General features: G+C 40.2%; 1 protein-coding gene across 1 annotated transcript in view; it reads right to left on the minus strand.

Annotated features, from left to right (window-relative positions):
• Positions 1-19,435: 19,435 nt before the first annotated feature.
• ADGRD1 (adhesion G protein-coupled receptor D1) overlaps positions 19,436-20,767 on the minus strand; it is a 156,188-nt gene continuing 154,856 nt past the window's right edge. The window contains 2 exon segments of the mRNA XM_054392762.1: positions 19,436-19,531; positions 20,210-20,302. Coding sequence (XP_054248737.1) covers positions 19,436-19,531; positions 20,210-20,302 — 189 coding nt within the window.

Consider the following 20,767-nt stretch of genomic DNA (forward strand, 5'->3'; position numbering starts at 1 on the left):
CACTTGAGAGTCATAGCCACCAAGTACTCCAACTCATCTTGTTGACAATAGTCTTGATTGCTCATGCCTGCCTGGGAGAAGGGTCTCAAATTCTTGGGAAGTGTGGGAGTTTCTTGCTCTTTGCCCCAGCAATGAATAGCTTTTAGATTTTTTTTTTTTTCTGTTAACATTTGGCTGTTTGCAGAGTTCTGCTTTGTACTAAAGGTTTTTACAGGACAGAGAGGGCCCTTCACATGACTTTTTAACTCAAGGTTGCATCACTGTGTACTTGTGTTTTGGAGTGCAACATACAGTTCTTTAATGCTTTCCCCCCTTCACTTCAGAACAGAAATGAAAAGCAGGGACTGCTGAATGAGTGGGAGAAACTCCACTCTTACTGTGATGCTCTGCTTCCCATGTCACTCAGACCTTTCTCAGGGGCTTGGAAGAAAGAGTAACCATGATGTATTCCTTTTGTAACTCCAAGCCACCTGGCTATTTGGAGATGTAGGTCACAGTCACCTATTAAAATCTGAGAAACATACTCTCAATTTGAAGCTGAGAAGGTTTAGGTCAGCTTTAATGCTAAAGGATTGGTGAATGATCAGTGATCAGAGTGATCATTGAATTGAGTTTATGCTCCTCTTTCTCCAAATTTGGCACTGCTTGGATCAGGGTTAGATCTCTCTCTGTCATTTCTAGAGAGATTTTATTTCTGACAGTAATCCTGAAGTTATATGCAAATTGATTTTTAGCCTGAGTGAGTAAAGAGAGTCTTTCCTTTACAGCATTAACAAATGAGAGCTGCCAACAATTCTGTTTTCTTTTAATATAACACCTGAAATTTAACTTCTCTGGTACTATCAGACATGTAATGGAAACCCATCCATTACTTGAATCCTATTAGGAGATTAAGGAACTGAATGAATATAGATGTGTTAGTGCAGCTACTTTATCCTTTCTAGATCTTTTCATAGTGTCACACATGGGTGCCATAACCTTCAGAAATGCCAGAGTTGTCAGAGGGGAAGATCTTTAAGAGTGGTGAAGTGGTGTTCCTAATGCAGTCAATGATAAAGTCATTGTTTTATCATGCTTTGAAATGATCTTGTGAGAGACAGAAGAGTATTATTGTCTTATTGAGTATTATTTCCTTTATTCACAGCCCAGGACAGCTCAGAGGCGGAGAAAAATTAAAGGATTGTGCTTTGAAAAATCTTAAGGGTAAACAAGTCCTGTCACAAACCATTTTTCAGACAAGTAGATGTGGTAGAAGATGCTGTGAGTAGCTTCATCTTCAATAGCATTTTGAGGATTTTCATCTCTTCAGGATGGAACCAGCCCCAATTTCCCTTCTGCTCTCTGAGGGTAACTACCACCAAGGATTTGATCACTGTCATGTCGGTGTGTAGTTTTTTAGACTGCTCACATCTGAGGTAAGTCAAGGTGCTCTAACCTTGGTAGAAAACTTCTTCTGAATTTGACAAGTACAGACAAAATGAAGGATTTCATATCTGAATTCAGGCAAATATGGAATGGTACAGTTCATTGCAGAAAATCATCTTTTATGTCTGGTGAGAACAGAGGAGCAAGAGTAACCTTCTTAATACTACTTCCAGTCGTGTCATTAAGCCATACCTTTCATATTTGTATTGGAAGCATTTAATTTAAATAATTCCCAGAACAGATTGATCAGAGTAGGGTAAATGATTGAAGGCTGATGAATCTCTCTGTAACTCATATCTTTCTGAAAAAAAAAATAAAGGTTCAGGCCTTCTTCCTGAAACATGATTTTCTTCATGATAAAATGCAATGTGACAAAGAGGTTGCACTTCAGAGAAAATATACCTTGCTGTAAACCATTTTTTTTTTCACCTCAATATTTTCAGATTGCCTGATAATGTCCCTAATGTATTCATTAGAGAGTAGCTGGATCAGCATGATGCAAAACTGGAATAAGATTCACACCAGGAGATGTGAAAACACAATACTGAGATAGTGAAAGGGATTCCTTGCATGTATGGAAGAGAAACACTCTGACGATACAGTATCTGTGCTTGCTTTCTGCAGCTATTTTTCTTCCTCTTGCTTTTCCATTTGGAAATTGCATTTCTATATAGAAACCTTGTTTGGGTTTGGGGTTTTTTTTTTTGTTGTTGTTTGTTTGTGTGTTTGGGTTTGTTTTTTTTTAAGTGTAATGGCACATAATGTAAAGCGATGTCTTAATAATCACTTGGTGATCACTTCTTGCTGGTAACTTGTGACCCACACTTGTACACTGAAATGAACAATGAAAAGATTATCATATTATTTACTTGAATTGAGGAGCAAACTTTGACTCAAGGGGGTCTGTTTGTATGCTTGTTTCATGAGTACATTTGAGTGTTTGACTAAAACACACAAAATAGTCATGAAAGTGTTGGGTGTGCGGTTTACTCCAATATTGACATTTTTACTAGAAGCAAAATTTGACATACACCTTTCTAGCTCATTGCATGCTCTGTCAAATGAGGAAACAGACCCAGCAAGTGGCTAAATGTTTTCTAGCTGACACAATGTATATTCTGTTGTAATATTCCATATTTATAAGCATTCAATTAATCTCTTCTACCTGACTCACACAACTAAAACTGATGTGTGAATGGCAAACCCTGAATGTTTGTGACAAGATGTTAGCAGACTGCAGAATGGTAGTTCCTGTGAAGCAGTTAATAAATGTCAATGTCTAACCCAGTTCCAGAACAAAACATGACATAAATCCTACTGAAGTGGTTGAAAGTCTTTCAGCCAATTTACTCCATTAGGCTCTAAATTGGAGGGTTCATCAACTGAAATGGCTTGGGTTTCAGTTACTTTTGTTATTTGTAGCACATTACTATTATTATTTTTTAATATTTGAATTATGTCACAGATAACATTTGTTGAAGATATTTGTAACCTTTCTATGAAAAGATCTTTCAATCCCAAACTTTCTCATCCTGCAAGCTGTCAGTCAAATTATGACAGGTTTATGGCAACCTATTTTTGATTCTGCTCTTCACTTTCTTCTGTTTAGCTGGGAGATAAGAGATACAAGGAAATGAAAATTAATGAGAATACAAGAATTTTAGACAAGTTTTATGAGTTTTTGGGTTGCTTCACTTAGATTCGGGGGGTTCTTCAACATCATTATGCTCGTGAGAATATTCTCATCCCATTTCCATGCTATAGACCATCCAGAAAGATGAGTACTTCAGAGAAGGAAACACAGTAGAATTCAGGTACCCTAGGTGCAGCCATTATCATCCTCATGCATCTGATTGCAATTTTGTATAATTTTGTGTAATTATTTTTAAATCTGTGCTGCTATGGAAGAGTAACATTGGACCTTTCTTTCATTTCTCTAGCTACTGATTTATAATGGAACAGCTTCTGCCATTCCACTATAACCTTCTAATTGATGACATAATCCTTGATATTAGCCCTAAAATGTCTGTCTTGTTTTATCTTTCTTTGTTTCCCACCACTTTCTGTGATGATCTTAAACGATTACACCAGGCATATGCTGCTGCTGCAGAAATGAGGTGGAAACAAACAAGGTCTGCATCTTTTGATAGTCCACTTCCTGAAAACAATAGAGTGGGAGGGGATGTTAAATGCAGCAGCCAGATTATTCACTCACATATCAAATGCTCCTTCCTTAATACTTAATTAACCATAAACGTCCTAATTAGAATACAAAAGCTAGACAGAGAGTGCTTCTGGCTAAGCAGGATGAGATAGGTACTGTGAGGGTACTGAGTATGCTGAGGTCCACATGGGATTGACATACAGTAGTGTAGTAAGGGTAAACAGGGTACATTTTCAGATAAAATGTTGGCTTTTCACCTCTGGAATGAATTCCCAGTTTCTGTTCACATTTCTACTAAGCGTGAAATTAGCTTCTTAATATCCCTGCCAGGTTCTTCTGAATATTTGGCATCTCAGCAGCTTTGCTTTCTCTTCAGCATCATTTGGGCCACCTGCCCTTTCTAATCAAGGACTGACCTATCTGAAAAGTGTAGTAACAACTGTCCACAGAGGGAAGGACTGTCCAAGAAGTGTGTTGGCTTGTCTCCCCATCTAAGTCACTTTATCTGATGCCTAATCCAGACATTTCCTAGGCTGTGTCCTCAGTGCACCAGGACAGCCCTTGCATCTCCAGAGGCTAAAAAAGCAGCACTTCTGGTACCATGTGAGGATATAATGATGTCTAGCAACAGAATTATCTCCTTGAAAGAGTCATTCTTTCTCAGGTATTGGGTTCATTCACACAAATGTGTAGTTCTGGCACCACCAGAACTGGTGCTTAATCTGCTACAAACGCCGCCCGGGCTGCCCTGCTGCATTGTTTCACTTTGGTCTTTGATCCTCCTAAGACACATTTCTCTGAAAAAAACTGACAAATGGCCAAGTGCTGACAGCTTTTGTAGGCATCCTGACGTTTGACAGCCAGGACTGATCTGAATTTGCACTTTGCAGCAAGTTTGCAGATTAAAAAAACTTCAGATACTAGGGCCAAAATAGCTCTGATTTTCCAATCCACAAGTTTAAAGGTGTTGATACATACCTGAGTGCATACAGAGATCTCTGAAGAACGGCAGACTTGCATCTGACTTCCAATTTGACTTATAGCCAGGAAACATGAGTTCAGCTGAAATAGACAACTGAGATTATATTAACTCCATAAAAAATGTAGGCCCTAACTCAAAAAATCCAGCATCTTTTAACAGAAGTCAAGTGGTTTTCTTATTTATCTGGCCAGCTTCTATCAGCTTCATTACTCTTTCCCGATTAAATCTTTTCCAGTGATTTCTGCCTGTGTGAGAAGCAGAGAAAGGGTAGTCACAAATCACTCCTTAGACAGACTCTGACAGTTATGTATAAGGCTCATTTATGTGCAGCTGGATGTAAATCTTGAATTCTTCTTAACTGTAAGGAAAATGATATCATCTGCAACAAATATCCTAAAGGTGTAAATTCTAAGAAAGGAAATTTCTCCCGTGTTATAGCTGGCAGTGATTTTAGAAGATTGGGGGTGGGGGGATAGTTACAAGTTTATCAGGAATAAATACAATACTGGAAAAAGGAAGCAGTGTAATAATACTAAACATTTCAGTTATTGCAGTCCATTTATCTCATAGATGTCATTTATCTGGAGCAGGGGCAAAAAAAAAAAAAGCAGCTTCTATCTCTTTGGTATATCTATAATTGGAGTCTATTAACAGTTTGATCTGTGAGTTGGGACACCTGAAATTGAGTAACAGGCATGTTTTGGCCTGGATAGAAAGAGTATCCTGTTCAACACCCATAGCTACACAAGCTTTTTGATGCAACCAAATCTTTCAGTGAAAGATGCCAGTAAATTTTCAGTTTATCCAAAGGGTATGATTCTTAGGTTCTAGCCTCTATGCTGCCCTAGTGGTAGTGCTTGTGCCTACCATTATGTACTTTGCTTAGCTTTACACATTCAGGTGCTACCAGATGGGTGTGAAAAACTTTTTTCACTGTGAACCAGAACAGTTTCTTATTCTGGGATGGGAAGGTCTTCATTTTGCATTGTGTTAGCATATGAACTTCATTTACATTTAAATCTGTGTTAGAAAACAGAGGTGGATGCTACCCTAGCCTGGATAGTGGAATTGGGTTTCATGTATCTGTTTCAGCATCACAGTGTTTGAAGGACAAGTGCTTCACCAGGCAGCAATAGAGACAGAAAACTTCTGCCTCCTTTAGCTCCTCTAACAAATCTGTGCTTACATAAAATTAACCATGTGCAAGGTGCACAATAACAGCTGCTTTCAGTTTGGCCTTCCAGATTCTTTTTCCCCTCAACCACCTTTCATCTGTTATTTCTCTCTTTTATCTACTTTTTCTCATAGGGCTGATTGTAAATGTTACCTTTTCTGATAGAGAGCTGGGCTGCTCTGAGCAAGATAACAAGCATGTGCTTTTCCTCACACTTTCCTTACATAAAGTAACATTTCTTATGTCTTTTTCCAGGAACACTGAGTAATATAATGGCTGGTAAATTATAAGGATTTGTTGGTGTGGGGTTTGTTTGTTTGTTTGTTTGTTTTAGGGGTTTTTGTGGTTTTTTTTTTTTTGTTTGTTTGTTTGTTTGTTGGTTTTTTTAATGCTTCAAAATAGATTTGGGAACATTTAATGCTCTATAGAAAAATCAGAAACAAAAGCCTTTTAACCTCCTCATTTCTGGCTGCTCTGGCTGCTTGTTTTATCCTGTATTTCCCTTCTTGACTGAAAATTAGAGGGGGCTATTTTTCAGTAATGCTGAAATGTATGTTGAGGCTTGATCCAAAGCTGTTAGAACCAAAGATTTCTATCATCTTCCACTGGAGATAAATATGGCGTGGAATCTTACAGTGAGGGTTTCAGGTCCTTGGAAGGGATTCGGATCCTTGGATGGGATTCAGGGCCTTGGATGGCACTCCTGGCTTAAGGCTTTGCTTAAGAATGCTTTTCCTAATGAAAATGGTCAAATGTTCCTTCAAGATTTGATACTAGCAAGTTCTGAATCTGCACAGAGAGCTGCTCTGTGCAAAGGGTGCTGAGAACAGAGACATAAAAAGGAGACCTCCAATGTCAAGCAGGAAAACCAGACTTTAAGATGGGAATATGAAGCCACTTCCAGAAAGTCCTCTTTCTGCTCATAGTGCCAGCAGAAGGACCAGCAAGTAAATTCAGTGGGAGCTGTATTGCACTGCTTATTTTTTCACTCAGTTTGTGTGCTGCCCTTCCACATCCATCCTGCTTACCAGTGAGGAGACCAGCTATTACTCTGTGCTTATGGAGCCTTGTTTTGTGCTAGCCTCTAAACACTACTGTCATCCACAGTATTATTTGTATTTATAATAATCATAATGAATAGCAAGTAAGCACTGTAAATACTGCACAAAACTGCTCAAGAGAGTACTTTTCACAGATTAGGGCACAGTTTACTGTTCTGTCATTAAATCTCCTGATAGCTCCTCAATTGCTAAAGAGAAGTGAATGAATTTTTGATTGAGAGGTGCTGGGGTTTACTGCATTCATCATCCAGGCATTGTTGTGATGCTTATTATTATGGATCCTTGGATCCTAGTACAGTGAAATTTAATTCCTTATTGACAGAGGCCCACAGAGGACTAACTTAAGACTCCAACTTTTCTGGTCTCAGGTAGCAGTTGAAGGCAACTGAGTCCAACCAATGGTTGGAGGTGGAAGACTGCTGGCCTGTGGCAAGTTGAAAAATAAAAGGTGCTTTTCTGGTAGCTTATGTCAGAGAAGCCTTGACATAACCTTCAGCAAGGGGCCTTATTTCTTTTGAATGCCAATGAAATTATTAGTTGGAAGATCAATTTTAAGTGCTGATCCCAGATGGGTTACCATGGAGACTGCTGACCTGCCATTAGAACAAGGCAGACTTGGGGAGCAGCCCCTGTGTGCTTGCTGTCTGAGCATGCTCTGTGACATGGATGAAAACACAGCAAATTACAGCTGCGCATGCAGGAGGGAGGGGAAATCCAGATGTCACAAATCCCCGGATCAGTGAGTTTCTGGTTTTTGTTTTTTCTTTTTGCTGCAGCCTTGCAGGCTATGAGATAGGAGAGAGAGAGTCTCAGCTGGAGAGCAGTGGCAAGAAGCATCCAAGCAGACCCTATGTGAAATCAAGGATGTAAAACGGGGCCTGGACAAGGCCAAAATCCCACAGTACTCTGCTGGGTTTTGGATGATGAAGAAGGAAATAACCTTTGTTGTGGGAGTCTATTCATATTCCCTTGTTTGTGCCCACTGAATGCTGCTGTGGATAGCAGAGAACTGGACCCAGTGACTGGATTTCTGTGTTCCTGCTTACAGAGCTTCAGAAACTTCTGGTCCAAAGAATAATTTTTGCAGTATTAATTATTGTTGGAGAACTAGTTTTAATACATTCAAACCAGCTGCTGTAAGATTTTTGCCCTTAGCCTATCTGTATGGGAAAAATACCTCTCAATAGAAACTGGTATCTTAAGAGCTCCAACATCCATCATGTGCACATTCAAAGCAGAAAAGCAAGTAAAGCACTGAGAGGTGGTGTTCTATCTAAACCCCAAGCCAGCCCAGAAGGAAGCAGGAGGACCAGAACCTTCCTAAGCCAAAAAGCAGAGAGGGGAAGAAAGGCTCTCAAATGAAATCAAAGCCCTCAGCAGGGCTGCAGTCAGCCAGCAGCTGCCAGAGAAGTCAGCCGGAGACAGAGGCCCTCAGGTGGCACAAGTTGCCATAACTTAACTGATGGAAATTCACAGCACTTCAGGATCTACTTCACAGAGCCGTCTGGGCTCATGGAGAGGATGTTTTCAGAAAGCTCTAGGCCAAATATGGATTTCTGTAAATGAGTGTTTACAAACCAACCACTTACCACCTGGGGTTAAAAGATAGCCGCAAAATTCTCTTTACCACACAACCTCAGCCTCCCCAGACAGGCAGAGCAAAGTCAAATGCAGATGTTAAAGGCAAAAAGTAAAATGTAGGCACTGCAGAAATGCACATTTACAATATCTGAGGGAAGTGCTGGCAAGACTAAGTAAGAAATGCTTCAGGAGTTCAGGGAAAGGAAGGCAACCAGCTTAAAGAATGAAGAAGGGAACAAAACCTGTGAAGGTACTTGATTATCATAAACAGAGACTGCCTCATGCATCCTAGACAAATAGTTTAGCTTGCAATTAATTTTGTTGTATAAACACCACTATCTGTAGGAAGAAAAAACAGAAGGTAGAAGTGGAGGTAGCATAACCTCTTCCCTATGCTAGTATCAAAATTAATACTGCAAAAGCAGAGGTGACTGTAGACCATGTAGAAGATAAAAGCCTACTGCTTATGATATCTGCTCTGGCTTCACTTGAATAGATAATGCCAGAAAAGTGAAACAAAAGAGTTTGGAAAGTGACTTTAGTCACATAAGTGACTAAAAGGTTCTTAAAGCATTGTGGGAGGCACCTAGAGGTACTGATGCACTTTGAAAAGTATTGATGACAAAGTGTTTGCCTCTTATTCAAACAGAAGCAGAGAGGTCCTGCTTGTAGAGATGCTGTGTTGTTATGCTTTAGTGTCATTGTTATCATGGATGAGTATTTTAGTGTTTTCTGGCAGGAATAACTTGCCAGGACAAGAGTGGGTTTGGTCATCACAGCAGGTGACCAATTCAGCTGGTTTTTATGGAAATTTCTTATTTAGCAGAAGAGTAAATATTGCTCCTTTTGGTGTTCTCCATCAGCCCTGTCCCTCCCAGACAGCTCCATTCCTCTAACCCATCAGCAGATCCTGTGTGTCCTGCTGTTTCTGCAGGGATGCTTCTTGATTGAAATCAGGTATTTTTGCCCAGGCTTCTGCTGTGCTGCCAGCCAAGGAGAGTTTGAAGGTGTTTACTTTGTTCATCACTTCCAAAGAACAAAATGAGTTGCTGCCTGTGGCCTTTGACCCAGACAAACTATAAGGCTGACACCTGCCTTTGTGTAATTCACTTTGCATGGCAGTTCTCTGGGAGTTTGGGGGTTTATTTTTCTTAAACTGCGTTTCAAAGTTCTTACTTTCTCGTCATGGAAAGTAAGATTCACAAATTGTAGTACACAGAAGGAAACTTAGCTGTTTTGAGCTTCCAATGAACATTTCTTGCAGTGCTGCTACTGAGGCTGTTATCTGGAAAAATAGCTCTATTAAATGCAAAGCTTTGATATGTAGGAAGAAAATTATCTGATATCTCCTTCCATGTTAAATTATTGTGCTGATGCACATGCAGGAGGGACTGTATTTTTCTTAGACAAAGAACACTTAGGTGTTCATAGGACCAACCATTTTCTTAATGTGAAGATGTTATCAAAAGTTACTCTACAAAATGTTCTGTTGTTTGTCATTACAAGGTAAGAGGCATGGGGAAGGACAGACAGTTGTTTCATCAGGTTTGCTCTGCACACACAGATGAGCTCTGCAGGAGGGCATTAGGTGGCTGAAAGATGAGGATAGCAGAGTGGCATGCAGGGAGTGGGTGAGTGCACCATCCTTGCACCACTGCAGGTGCTGTGCCAGGGCTGGGGAGCCTTGCTTCAGCCCGAGTGCAAGACTGTTATGCTTGCACAAAACAAGATTAAGGAGCTTTTCCTTGCCTCATTCTTTCTTCCTGCCTTAGGCAACCCCTTCTCGAGGTGCCAGCTATTGTGGACACTTCTGTTAGGCACCTGTGCATTGCTGTCGTTTGCAAGTCTGAGCCCCAGAGCAGAGCTGTAATTGCACAAGGCAGCAAGTGCTGGACTTCAGGCTCTTCAGTGTCTGTGTTTGTAGTGCCTGCTCCTTTAATGGGTCTAGTCTATTGATAGACTGGAAAGTAAGTTTGATTTCAGTAGTTCCTTTGATTTCACCTGCTGTGGATTCAAAGAGAAATTACTCATAGAAGTGAATTTCTTGAAGTCATGGTGCAAATAGTACCCTTTACTATCCTCTGAAATCCTCCTAAGTGGCTACTCTGATCCAAATAAGCTCTGCTGTTAGGATAGCAGAGCACAGCCTGAGTTATTTTATTTTGCAGCACAAATGCATCCTGTATTGGGTGTTTGAGGCAGGCAATTCACTAAGTGTAAATAATAACTGATTTTGACAGATGTGCCTCATACACCAGAGACCCTTTAGATGAGCAGAGAGCAGCTTTCACACATTTTTTCCACCTACATCATGCAACAGAATGCAGAAATCCAGATTTGTGACACTGGGTGATTCCTGCTGCCATACTGGGAAAAAAGAAGACCCACACTGCTTCACTGGTGTGGCTTTTGCCTATGACAAATGCATTGATATGACTTTTTCTGTGATTATTCATTTTCCTTACTCAGTTGGAGCAAGAGGAATTTCCTTAACAGTATTATGGCAAGAAGCAGCAGCTACACCGAGACAGAGAGGAGGTATAAGGTATGTGATATATCCTGTCTTTGCAGCTGTGCTGTGGAATTAAATGAAAGGTTCTGCTCTTCCCTGCAAAATGTAAGGGATGCAAATGCCATTCAGTATGTGGAAAATCTTGTGTTTAAGTAGAGGAGAGTTGATCTTGAAGATGATCTAATCAGTGAAAGAAAAAAAAAAAGGACAATACAGGAAATATAATACATAGTGTGTACATACTGTGGATGAACACACAGCTCTGCACGTGAGAAGTGCCTGTTCAATGAGGTAGTGATGAAGCATTTACTGATGCAAATGCTGACCTCACCTGGCTTGCCCCACATCCCTGTGTGTGCACACCTGGCAATGCAGAGTGCTGCAGAAAACTGCTTTGGGTGCTGCCATCTCCAGCCCTGGCAGCAGCAAAGGCTCTTGGGGGGCTTGGGGGTTTTGCACTGACTGTAGAGCAGCTGCAGTGCTCAGGGGTTCTTGGTGAGAATTGCTGTGTTGTGTGAACTGAATTGGTACTGTGTTGTGTGGTCCTTGGCTGCATCCCCACCTGCTGGCTCAGGGCTTGTGGGAGGTCAATAGGAGCATCTGTGCTTGTGCAGGACCTGCAGGTGATGCACGGTCAGGTCGTGTGTCAGAGGTGGAGGAAGGTCAATGAAGGTGGATGTTGGAAGGTGTTGCTGGGAGCTGCATCCAATATCACAGCCTCCCCAGCTGGTGGGGCAGTTAAAGCAGAAAAATGCTTTCTACAGCTGACTTTGCTGCAAAGACCCACTAAAGCTAAAGGCTGCCCAGGGAGGTTGTAGGCTGCCCAGGGAGGTTTTGGAGTCCCCTTCTCTCGAGACTTTCAAAATCCACCTGGATGCATTCCTGTGTGGGCTACCCTAAGCGATCCTGCTTTGGCAGGGGGGTTGGACCTGATGATTTCTTGAAGCCCCTTCCAATCTCTGATATACTGTGAGACTGTGTATCTCTGCAAAGCTTTGTTCTGTACAGTAGAGGTTTCTCTGTGTGTACAACCACCATACTCAAAAGACGAATATTCCAAGGGGATTTCTGTCAGTACTTCCAGAGCACCAATCATCTCATTCTAGAAGTGAGATCTTCAGATCTTTCACACTAGGATGATTTAGTCAGTATTCAGTTGCTGGTGTTAACAATCTTTTACTCAGCCTATTTTCTTCTCCAAATATTGTGCATCATCTGTGTGGTGATAATTCTCTGTGTACTCTTTGCCCTACACAGAAAACTCGACATCTTTGACTAACTTTGCTTTTTCAGGCTGTGATTCAACACTGTTCCTAATAACTGATGAGCACTAAAGACTTAGGCAAGCTGCTTCCAGAGTTCCCAACATTAAACTGATCTTTTTTGCCAGATGATAATCACAGAATCCTTTCTGTTGGAATGGCCTCTAAGATCATGGATTCCAACTGTCAACCCAGCACCCTCATGGCCAGTAAACCATGTTCCAAAGTGCCATGTCCAGGCATTTCTTGAACACCTCCAGGGACGGTGACTCCACCACCTCCCTGGACAGCCTGTTCCAATGCCTGGCTGCTCTTTAAGTAACTGTGCCCCTGGCAGAGTTTCAGGTCAGTTTCTCTTGTTCTGTCATCTGATACTCAGGAGAAGTGACTGACTCACACAACCTCCTTTCAGAGAGTTGTAGAGAGCAGCAAGGTCTCCTCTCATCCTCCTATACTCCATACGAAACAATCCCAGTTCCCTCAGCCACTCCTCATAAGACTTGTTCTCAAACCCCTGGTTTTGATATCCTCTTAGTTTTAAGATATAAAGAATTATTTATAACATCACCAAATAATGGATAGCCTGGCTTTTAAAAAATAATTCTGAGAGACCTTTGCATGCTGCAGGTTGTTTTGCTGTTATTAGCAGGCAATACCGAGCAGCCTTTTAGGCATATGAAAGCACAGCATCGAGAAATAGCCTGATATCATGGGGCTGGTAAATGAACTTGCAGTTTATTCTGCTGACTACACATCTCTGGTTTTAATGCATAATATACAATCTAAATGCACAGTATTCAGCTCATCAGTTATGAAACAGTCCAGAGACACGTTTCCTTTGTTGCTGCTGCAGAATGCTGTCTGTGCAATAGGTGCTGAGCCTCATACGCTAAAGACTCCCACACAGACATTGACTGAGACCCATGGGTTAGTGTGAGGACTGAGTTTTGCCCTTTTCCTCTGTGAACACATGCTCATTCATTCTCCCTCTCCTACTTCCCCACCCTGACGCCCCCCTAACCTCCCTTTTATTTTTTTTTCTTTTGGAGATGGTAAAAATGTGACAAACTAGTGATTACATATCTGGCTAAGTGAGAAGACGTGCTCACATCTAGCTGACCCGAGCTGAATCTGAAACAAAGACACCAGAGGGAAACATGCTGCAGTCAACAAAATGTGAATTTTAGTTTACAAAGTCCTTACTACATAAAGCTGAGATTTTCCAAGAAGCATTCAATCTTTGCTGCTTAAAACTTGAGACACTTTGGGAGTGTATTGTGTTATTGTGCATTTGCTACTAGAATATTATGAGCATAAACTAAAACCTGAGGGTTTTGGAGTGACTGAGTTGCTCATTGTACTTCAGTTTTTATTTTTTTGGCTGGAACTGTTTTCGGCATTATTCCATGGTTGTAAGTAGGTAGAAACAAATGCATAGCTTGAAGAATGCCTAAAGGAACACATGCAACACCCAGCAAAACCTGCTTCTATACAGTAACCACAAAAATTAACCTGAGGAGGAAAACATTCAGTTGCCTTTGGTGTGGATAAATTAGCCTGAAACAGCTCTATTGGGAATTACCTTTAGCAAATTAGCAGTTGGTTGAGGAAGCCATTTGGTAAAGATGCACTGAACAGTGCTTAAATGTGCCTTATGACTCAATATTTCTGTTATGTGTCACCACCTGGTGAAGATGCTGATGTCAGGGGTACATTTAGTATTGTAATCACCCTTGACAAGATGAAATATGGCCTCGAAATTCCAAGAACATATGGGATTATTGAGAAAGAAAATTGTGTGAACAAGGGCAATTACAGCAATAACTATCCATGACATACTACATCGAGTCATCCAAGCATAGCATAGATATAATGAAAATATTTTTAAAGGCAAACATGATGTAAACCAGTGCCAAAATTATCTAATTTATTATTCTGTCATGAATGATGAATGTTAAAAACACTCTTTACATTTCACAGAACAGCAAGAAAGCATTCTTTCATGTATGCCTTGCTAGGTAATTTGGAGGGGCATGAAGGGAAGGTTTATTTGTAACTGGTATTGAAAGATGATGAAACACCTTTCCCATTTATACCCCAATCTTTAATTTTTCAGCATATAATTGTCCTAGTTATTCTTCATCACATAATTCCCCTCCTATTTAACTCCCCATCATCACCCCACCACATCTTCACAGCTATGCAACATAGAAGAAGCACTTGGCAGCCTATTAATCATAATAGAACCAGGTGTAACCTTGAAAACATGTCATCTACAGGACTGCAACACTACCATGATAAGCTTTTGGAGCTGTTTGTTCTTGGAGGTGTAACATTTCTGGATTTATATTTTCATTTTCCAGGGGAAAAAAAATGTACCAGTAAAAGAGTTTGGATGCAATATGAATTAGTTTTTTAAATCCCGATTTTTGCAATGCACTGCATGATGACCTCGTGCCCTGCTATGAAGTGAAACCAGCCCTACAACTAAAGCTTCAGTCTCTGGGCTTCTCATGTGAGGCCTGAACCTTGTGCTGGTTTACTGCACTGGAAGACCTCTTTTTGCTGGTAAGGCTACAAGTTGGCTGTCCTGAAGGTAAGGAGGAATCCCATTTATTTGTTGTACCTCTGAGGCATCATGAAGGTAATTCCCTGCTTTTGCTCTTGTGCAGCGTATATGGCAGATGGACCTGCTCACCCTATTTCACACGCATGGATGCTCTCATGAGTACACCAGACTCTGCAGCCAGAATAAGAAGGACATCTCTGCAGCTGGTATTAAAAAAAAAGATAAGGTGGAGAAATCTCTGTCCTAATGCTGTTGCAATTAGCAGACTCTTTCCATTGTAACAGGACACAGCAGAGTGTATGTGATGAAGTGGTTGGGGAGTCAGAGCAAAGGTTAAGGGCCACATCATACAATGTTTCTGTCCTCAGCACTGGGGCCAGCAACAGATAAAAAAGCAAAAATGTTTGTGTGGCATTAATATCTAATTATAAATGCTCTGTTTGACAACTGTGACTTTCAAAGCACTTAACAAAGAGAGCAGCATTGTCTTCATTTCACTGGTGGGATAAACACACAATCAGGAAAAGTTACTTGCTGACAGGCAGGGTGCTTGTGACTTGCTCATCTACTAAGGTGACAGCAGAGTGGTGTCAAAATCATGCCTGTGCTCCTAGGAATCCAAAATCTCAATAGTTGGTGGCAGTTGATAGTTGCTGCAGTTACTTGGCTGCAAAGTGCCATGTAAAGTTAATTGTTGTGTATGCATCCCTCTTCTGTCCAGCAAATTATCTGTCCCCAGCCACCAAAAGCAGAGGAAAAGATGATGCTGGTGGGGTGATAGGAAAAGACTTTTGAAAGATATATTTTTAAAAATACCTATGTATATATGCAATATATGTGTGTATGTGTATCTAAGTGTGTGGTGTTATATATATCTAAATATACAGACATTTATATACTCAAATATGTGATACTGTGATACTGTAATATATACACACGCTACTCAAATATATACACACACTGATAGAATGAGAAGTTTTCCCTCTAAGCCTGAGACAAAACCTGTTTGTCATATCTATGTGTCATTTTCTCACATAGGATTTCTCATGTGAGTACAGCTTTGCTTGTTTAATCACCACTGTAGTACTCATAATACTCACAGGGAGCCATAATTGTTACATTGTTGTTTACAACCCATGTCCAAAAGAAAAAAATTGCACAAAGTTCTTGTAGGAAATTAAGATTTCTTATTTATTTGGGGTGGAGGGGAAATCCAACAAAACCAGAATTATTTTACAACTTCCTGGCAAAGACATTCTTGCTACATTACCTATTTTAAAAGTTGCATCTCATTCAATTAAGATTTCATACTGTTGACAAAATGATGCTGTGCTGAAAATAAAAAATATTGCAGTAGCTGCTATATACAAGCCCATAAATAAACTGCAAGATTTTCAGGCTTCAAAAGACTGAGGCCAGGAAGAGATTGTTTAAAGATTCATTTGAGCATTTCTTATGCAGTACATTTGCCGCATTCAGCAACAACAAAAATACATTAAAACAAACAAAAAAGAATGGACTTGAATGGCAATGGAACACATTTATACTTGGGGGGGGGGGGGGTGTTTTACTAGTTTATCAAAACCAAAAAATCTCCATCCCCAACCTCATTTCATAAATAGTGTTCAAGCTCCTAAGCTCAGGTGACACAAGCAACAAGATAAACTGCTTCATCACAAGCAACAGTCCAAAGTTAAAGCAAGGGATGCAGGTTATCCACGGTGGATCTCACAGATACAGGATAACAAATGCTCCCTCGATACACCATGCATCTCTGTCACATTCTACAGTATAAACCCAAACCCATTTTCATGCTCTTCTTATTTTTGCTGAACAATATTTAAAATAGGGTATATACCTGGATGAAAATTAGATTTAGCCCTTTTGTTCTGCTGTCATTTGGTCCTGTCAATTTTTATGACAAGTGTCTTTTCAACTAGACTTTGGGTAGTGACAAAGGTCACCAATATACATCTGCACAGGGGGGAGTGCAGGCAATGAAAATTGCATAGAGGGGAATATCCTGAAAAATTCAGATTACAAAAAAGAGAAGCTTTTATATGACCTATGGTTCATCCACGGAACTGTTGTGTTATCATACAGTGATTAGAGGAGAAATGAGCCAGGAGGGTTTCAATCTATATCCATGGTCACAGTGTTAGGGAAAAAAAAAAAAAGAAAAAAAAAAAGAAAACAACCCCAAAAATCCCAAACAACAACATAAAAACCACATGCTCCAGTATAAAAAAATATGCTTAAATATGCTGTTTGTACACAAAACAAACACTGAACTCTGTTATCACAGTACTGCTCTGTTACAGTCTTCTCCATACATTCTGAGGGCTCCTTCTTTTGGGAGGGGAAAAAAAAAATCATTCTCAGGCCAAGAAATTCTATATATGTGCACAGCTGTAAGGCAGTCCAGTGGAGAAAAGGCTAGGGAAAAGGCATGCAAAAGGTAAAATAAAGACATAGCCAGTTAGATATTTAGCTTTTAGTGACCTTCCTTCTAGAGTTGTCAACAATTTGAGTCATTTAGCAATAGGAAACAAGGTTAGAAGCCGATATAATTCATGCATGTATATGTGTGATACGTAGTATGGCACATTCTGCTCTGTTCCAGCTGCGTAAATCCAGCATTTAGGTGGTGAAACAAAGATAATCATTGTAGAATGGTTGAATTTGTACCCACAGGAAAACTTGGGTGCACTGTGGGGTTTCAGTTTGGTGACCATACCAACAAGTCTTGGCCAGGAAGGGGAGAAGGCTAAAAACATTGGTCCAATATGAAACATATATTTTTTTTCTTAGTGCAGGGAGGAAATACAGAGAAAATTTGCTTTGAATCAGTCAAAACCAAAATGCATCAATGTTCTCTAAACTTTTAACTCTATGCCTTTCTTTTGAAACACTTCACTAAATTCAGTCCTAATAGATGAATGTTTCCTGTTCCCTGAAGATCAATTCACAATTTACTTTTATTTTCCTTTTTCACAAATTTACTATCCAATAAACAATTTCCACCCTGCACAGTAGGGTGCAAATACCTCTTCTCTTGGAAATCAATAGTAAGTATCTTGTTAGATTCACTGGGACCAGAAATGGTCTGGGCTGCTGAAGATACAAACTTTTAATTAGGGGGAAAAAAAAAAAAACAAACACAAAAAAACAAAACCAAAACACAAAATGTCTTAGCAAAAAAAAAAAAAATGAGGTTGAGGATTTGCCTGTTTCCCTCTTTCTGCAATACTTTGATAGCTCAGTGCATTGAGAAAGCTGGTAGGGAGACAGCTACTGCAAACAAGGAAAGGATGGGAATAAGGAGGTATGGCTGCAAAGCCACTTTATTGGGGGGAGCCAGGGGGGGCTCATCTTTGGATGTTACTCAGGAGACCCTGGCTGCTGGGTAAATCCTACAGCAAGACACAGCCTCAGGAGTTCTGACCACCTCCAGGACTTATGGTCTGCTTTACCCCAAGCTGGAAAGGTACAGTGTTGGCACAGCCCAGATTGCACTCCCTTGCGGTCCAAACATTCCTTCTGCAAAACACTGGTGCAAAGAAAAATTGCAGTGCTTTTTCTTCTCCTTAAAGATACTTCATAGCAGTACTAAAGCAGAAGCTATTAAGTGCTGAACAGAGTTTAAAAACCACAAAAGACTCTGCAGAGACCTATTTAAAAGCTGTCTGTAAGTAACAATACATAGACTTATTTGTAGTCAGGCTGTCTTCACAGTGTATCATCCTGTTACATTTTTGTGATTAGGATTCACTGTCTCGATTTGACCAGCAAAAGCAGAAAGATAAGTCACAGTGCCAGGTTTTGATTTCCAAAAGATGCAGGGCAATTTGCACAATTGAATTTGCTGGACAGGTTTTGTTTGCACCCAAAAACTTCAGTCAAAGCAAGACAAATACTTTGTTTTGTGATATGCCAGCAGAGGCAGATCAGTGATAGACAGTCTGTGGACTGCCTTATATAGATATGATGTAAACAGGACTGTCTAACATACTAATAGGCCATGTATTACTGGCTACATACACTGTTGGTGTGCATAGAGACACATGGGTGTATCAGCTTTGCTAATACCATGCCCTGCTGGGAGCTGAGGAGCTGGAAACAGTCTCTCCCTCGAGTCCTGGCTTCCCTGTAGCATTTAAAATAATCACCACACTACCTATTTTGAATAAGCTTCACTTTGATAATTGGATTCTGTAAGGTAATAAATGTAAAGAGAGAGTGCACAGCAAGACCAGAACAGCCCCATTACAACATCACAATGGGAAGCATTTCATTTTAGAGGCACAAAAATCCATCTTTCCAGAGGTATGTGGCCTCATACCTCTACAGAGGTATGTATGAGGGAGCTGGAATGATTCAGATAGCAATAAGCTCTGTTTGTGTACCTAGTGTTTTCATCACTGCTGACAAAACCATCCAGTGTATATTTGTGCTGGTTGTTTTTACAGATACTGCTAACAGCCAAGTGGTAGAATGTGTTACAGTTTCAAAGGCAAGCAGATAAGGGCTATTTACTCCTCAGAACAACATGGCAATTTCCAATTTATTAGGCAGTGATTTAAAAAGAAAGTAGTTTTCTACCAGTGAGGGGGGAAAAAAACACCAACAACAAAACAACTGATGGACATTGTGTCAGAAGTCCTGAATGTATGGCTTGATTTTCACTGAGAAGCTGGCACTGCTGTCAGACTGCTGATAAATCAATGCGGTTGGCTGAATTTGTGCTTTTATCCCAGGTGTTCAGCTTTGTGGGGGTCGTGCCTGGCCTGTTCCCAGTCATCTGGAAAGCAAAACAATATTGAAAATAGATTTATTTCTTTTTGCTAAAACGCTCTTGTCCGGATGAAATAAAAGCTTGAAAGCATCTGTTTGTGTTACAGTGCTGCCAGGGAGTCTTGGGAGAATATGCCATCAAGGGTTTTTAAACAGTTATTGCCAGGATCTCAGGTGATTGGCAGAGATCACTCAGCTGTACCTAGCACTTCAGAAGTCTGGCTCTGTATAAGAACAAATGCCTTTGTCCTCAAGACCATTTAAGGAGAGCTCAAAAAGCAGGTTCACGTGTTGGCTTATTTAAAAGTTTATTCTTCAGGCTCAAACGTAGAAGTGCCCTATCAAAAAGCCATTTTCATCACTGCCCAAATGCTGCTTGAATGCATAATGTCCATTACAACTGGTGGGAATAGTCCCTTAGAACCATACTCCAGGGTTCATAAACTTTTGTTTACTTTGATAGTTTACCAGAAAGCAGAATTTTGTCCTTTGCTTTCAAAACAGATGTTGTAGCTGCAGGTTAATACTTGCTGATTCCACCTGTCTACACCATGCATTAGGTTAGGTACTAAAAATACCCAGGTGCTTTCTTGTGTCCTGTTCTTTCCAACAGAATGTGATGTGGAACACAACTTCAAATACGATAGGGGGGGCAAAAAAGAAAAACCACAGGAGGAATACTCACAATGTCTGAATTGAAGGGTTTCACATTGATGTTTCGAGTTGAACTACTGGTAAGGGACCAGACCTTGGTTTTGTGCTTAAAGGCGGCTCTGACCTTTGGGGGTGGGAAGAAAAAAAAGAAAAAAAAAATTAAACCAGGTAGAAGATTTCTTTTTGTCTAGGTTGTGTTTATTTTTGCAGGTGCAACCTGCAATCATTTCCCCATTGTCCTTCCTCCACATTAACTTAACTATACTAAAATCCATTAAATAATCTGCCCCTGCATTCTTCTTTTTCTTTATGGTCTTACTTTAAAATGTAACTTTACTTATCAAGTACCCATACTTTAAGTGCAAAGCATTTGTATACTCTTATTTATGTCTCATTTCACTGGCAACATTTTCATGTTATCTGGGTTAGCCCATCCTCCCAGGTATGCCTGTATTGCCACTCATCTTGTTAAAAATAAAAAATACTAAAGATCCCCAAACTGCAAGGCATATAACCATACATCCCAATATTTGCAGTCCTGGTTTGAAAGATTCCATAAGGTGCCCTGATACTGATTTTCAGCCCCTCA

This window comes from Indicator indicator, chromosome 26, assembly GCF_027791375.1.
Source record: "Indicator indicator isolate 239-I01 chromosome 26, UM_Iind_1.1, whole genome shotgun sequence".
Classification (NCBI taxonomy): domain Eukaryota; kingdom Metazoa; phylum Chordata; class Aves; order Piciformes; family Indicatoridae; genus Indicator; species Indicator indicator.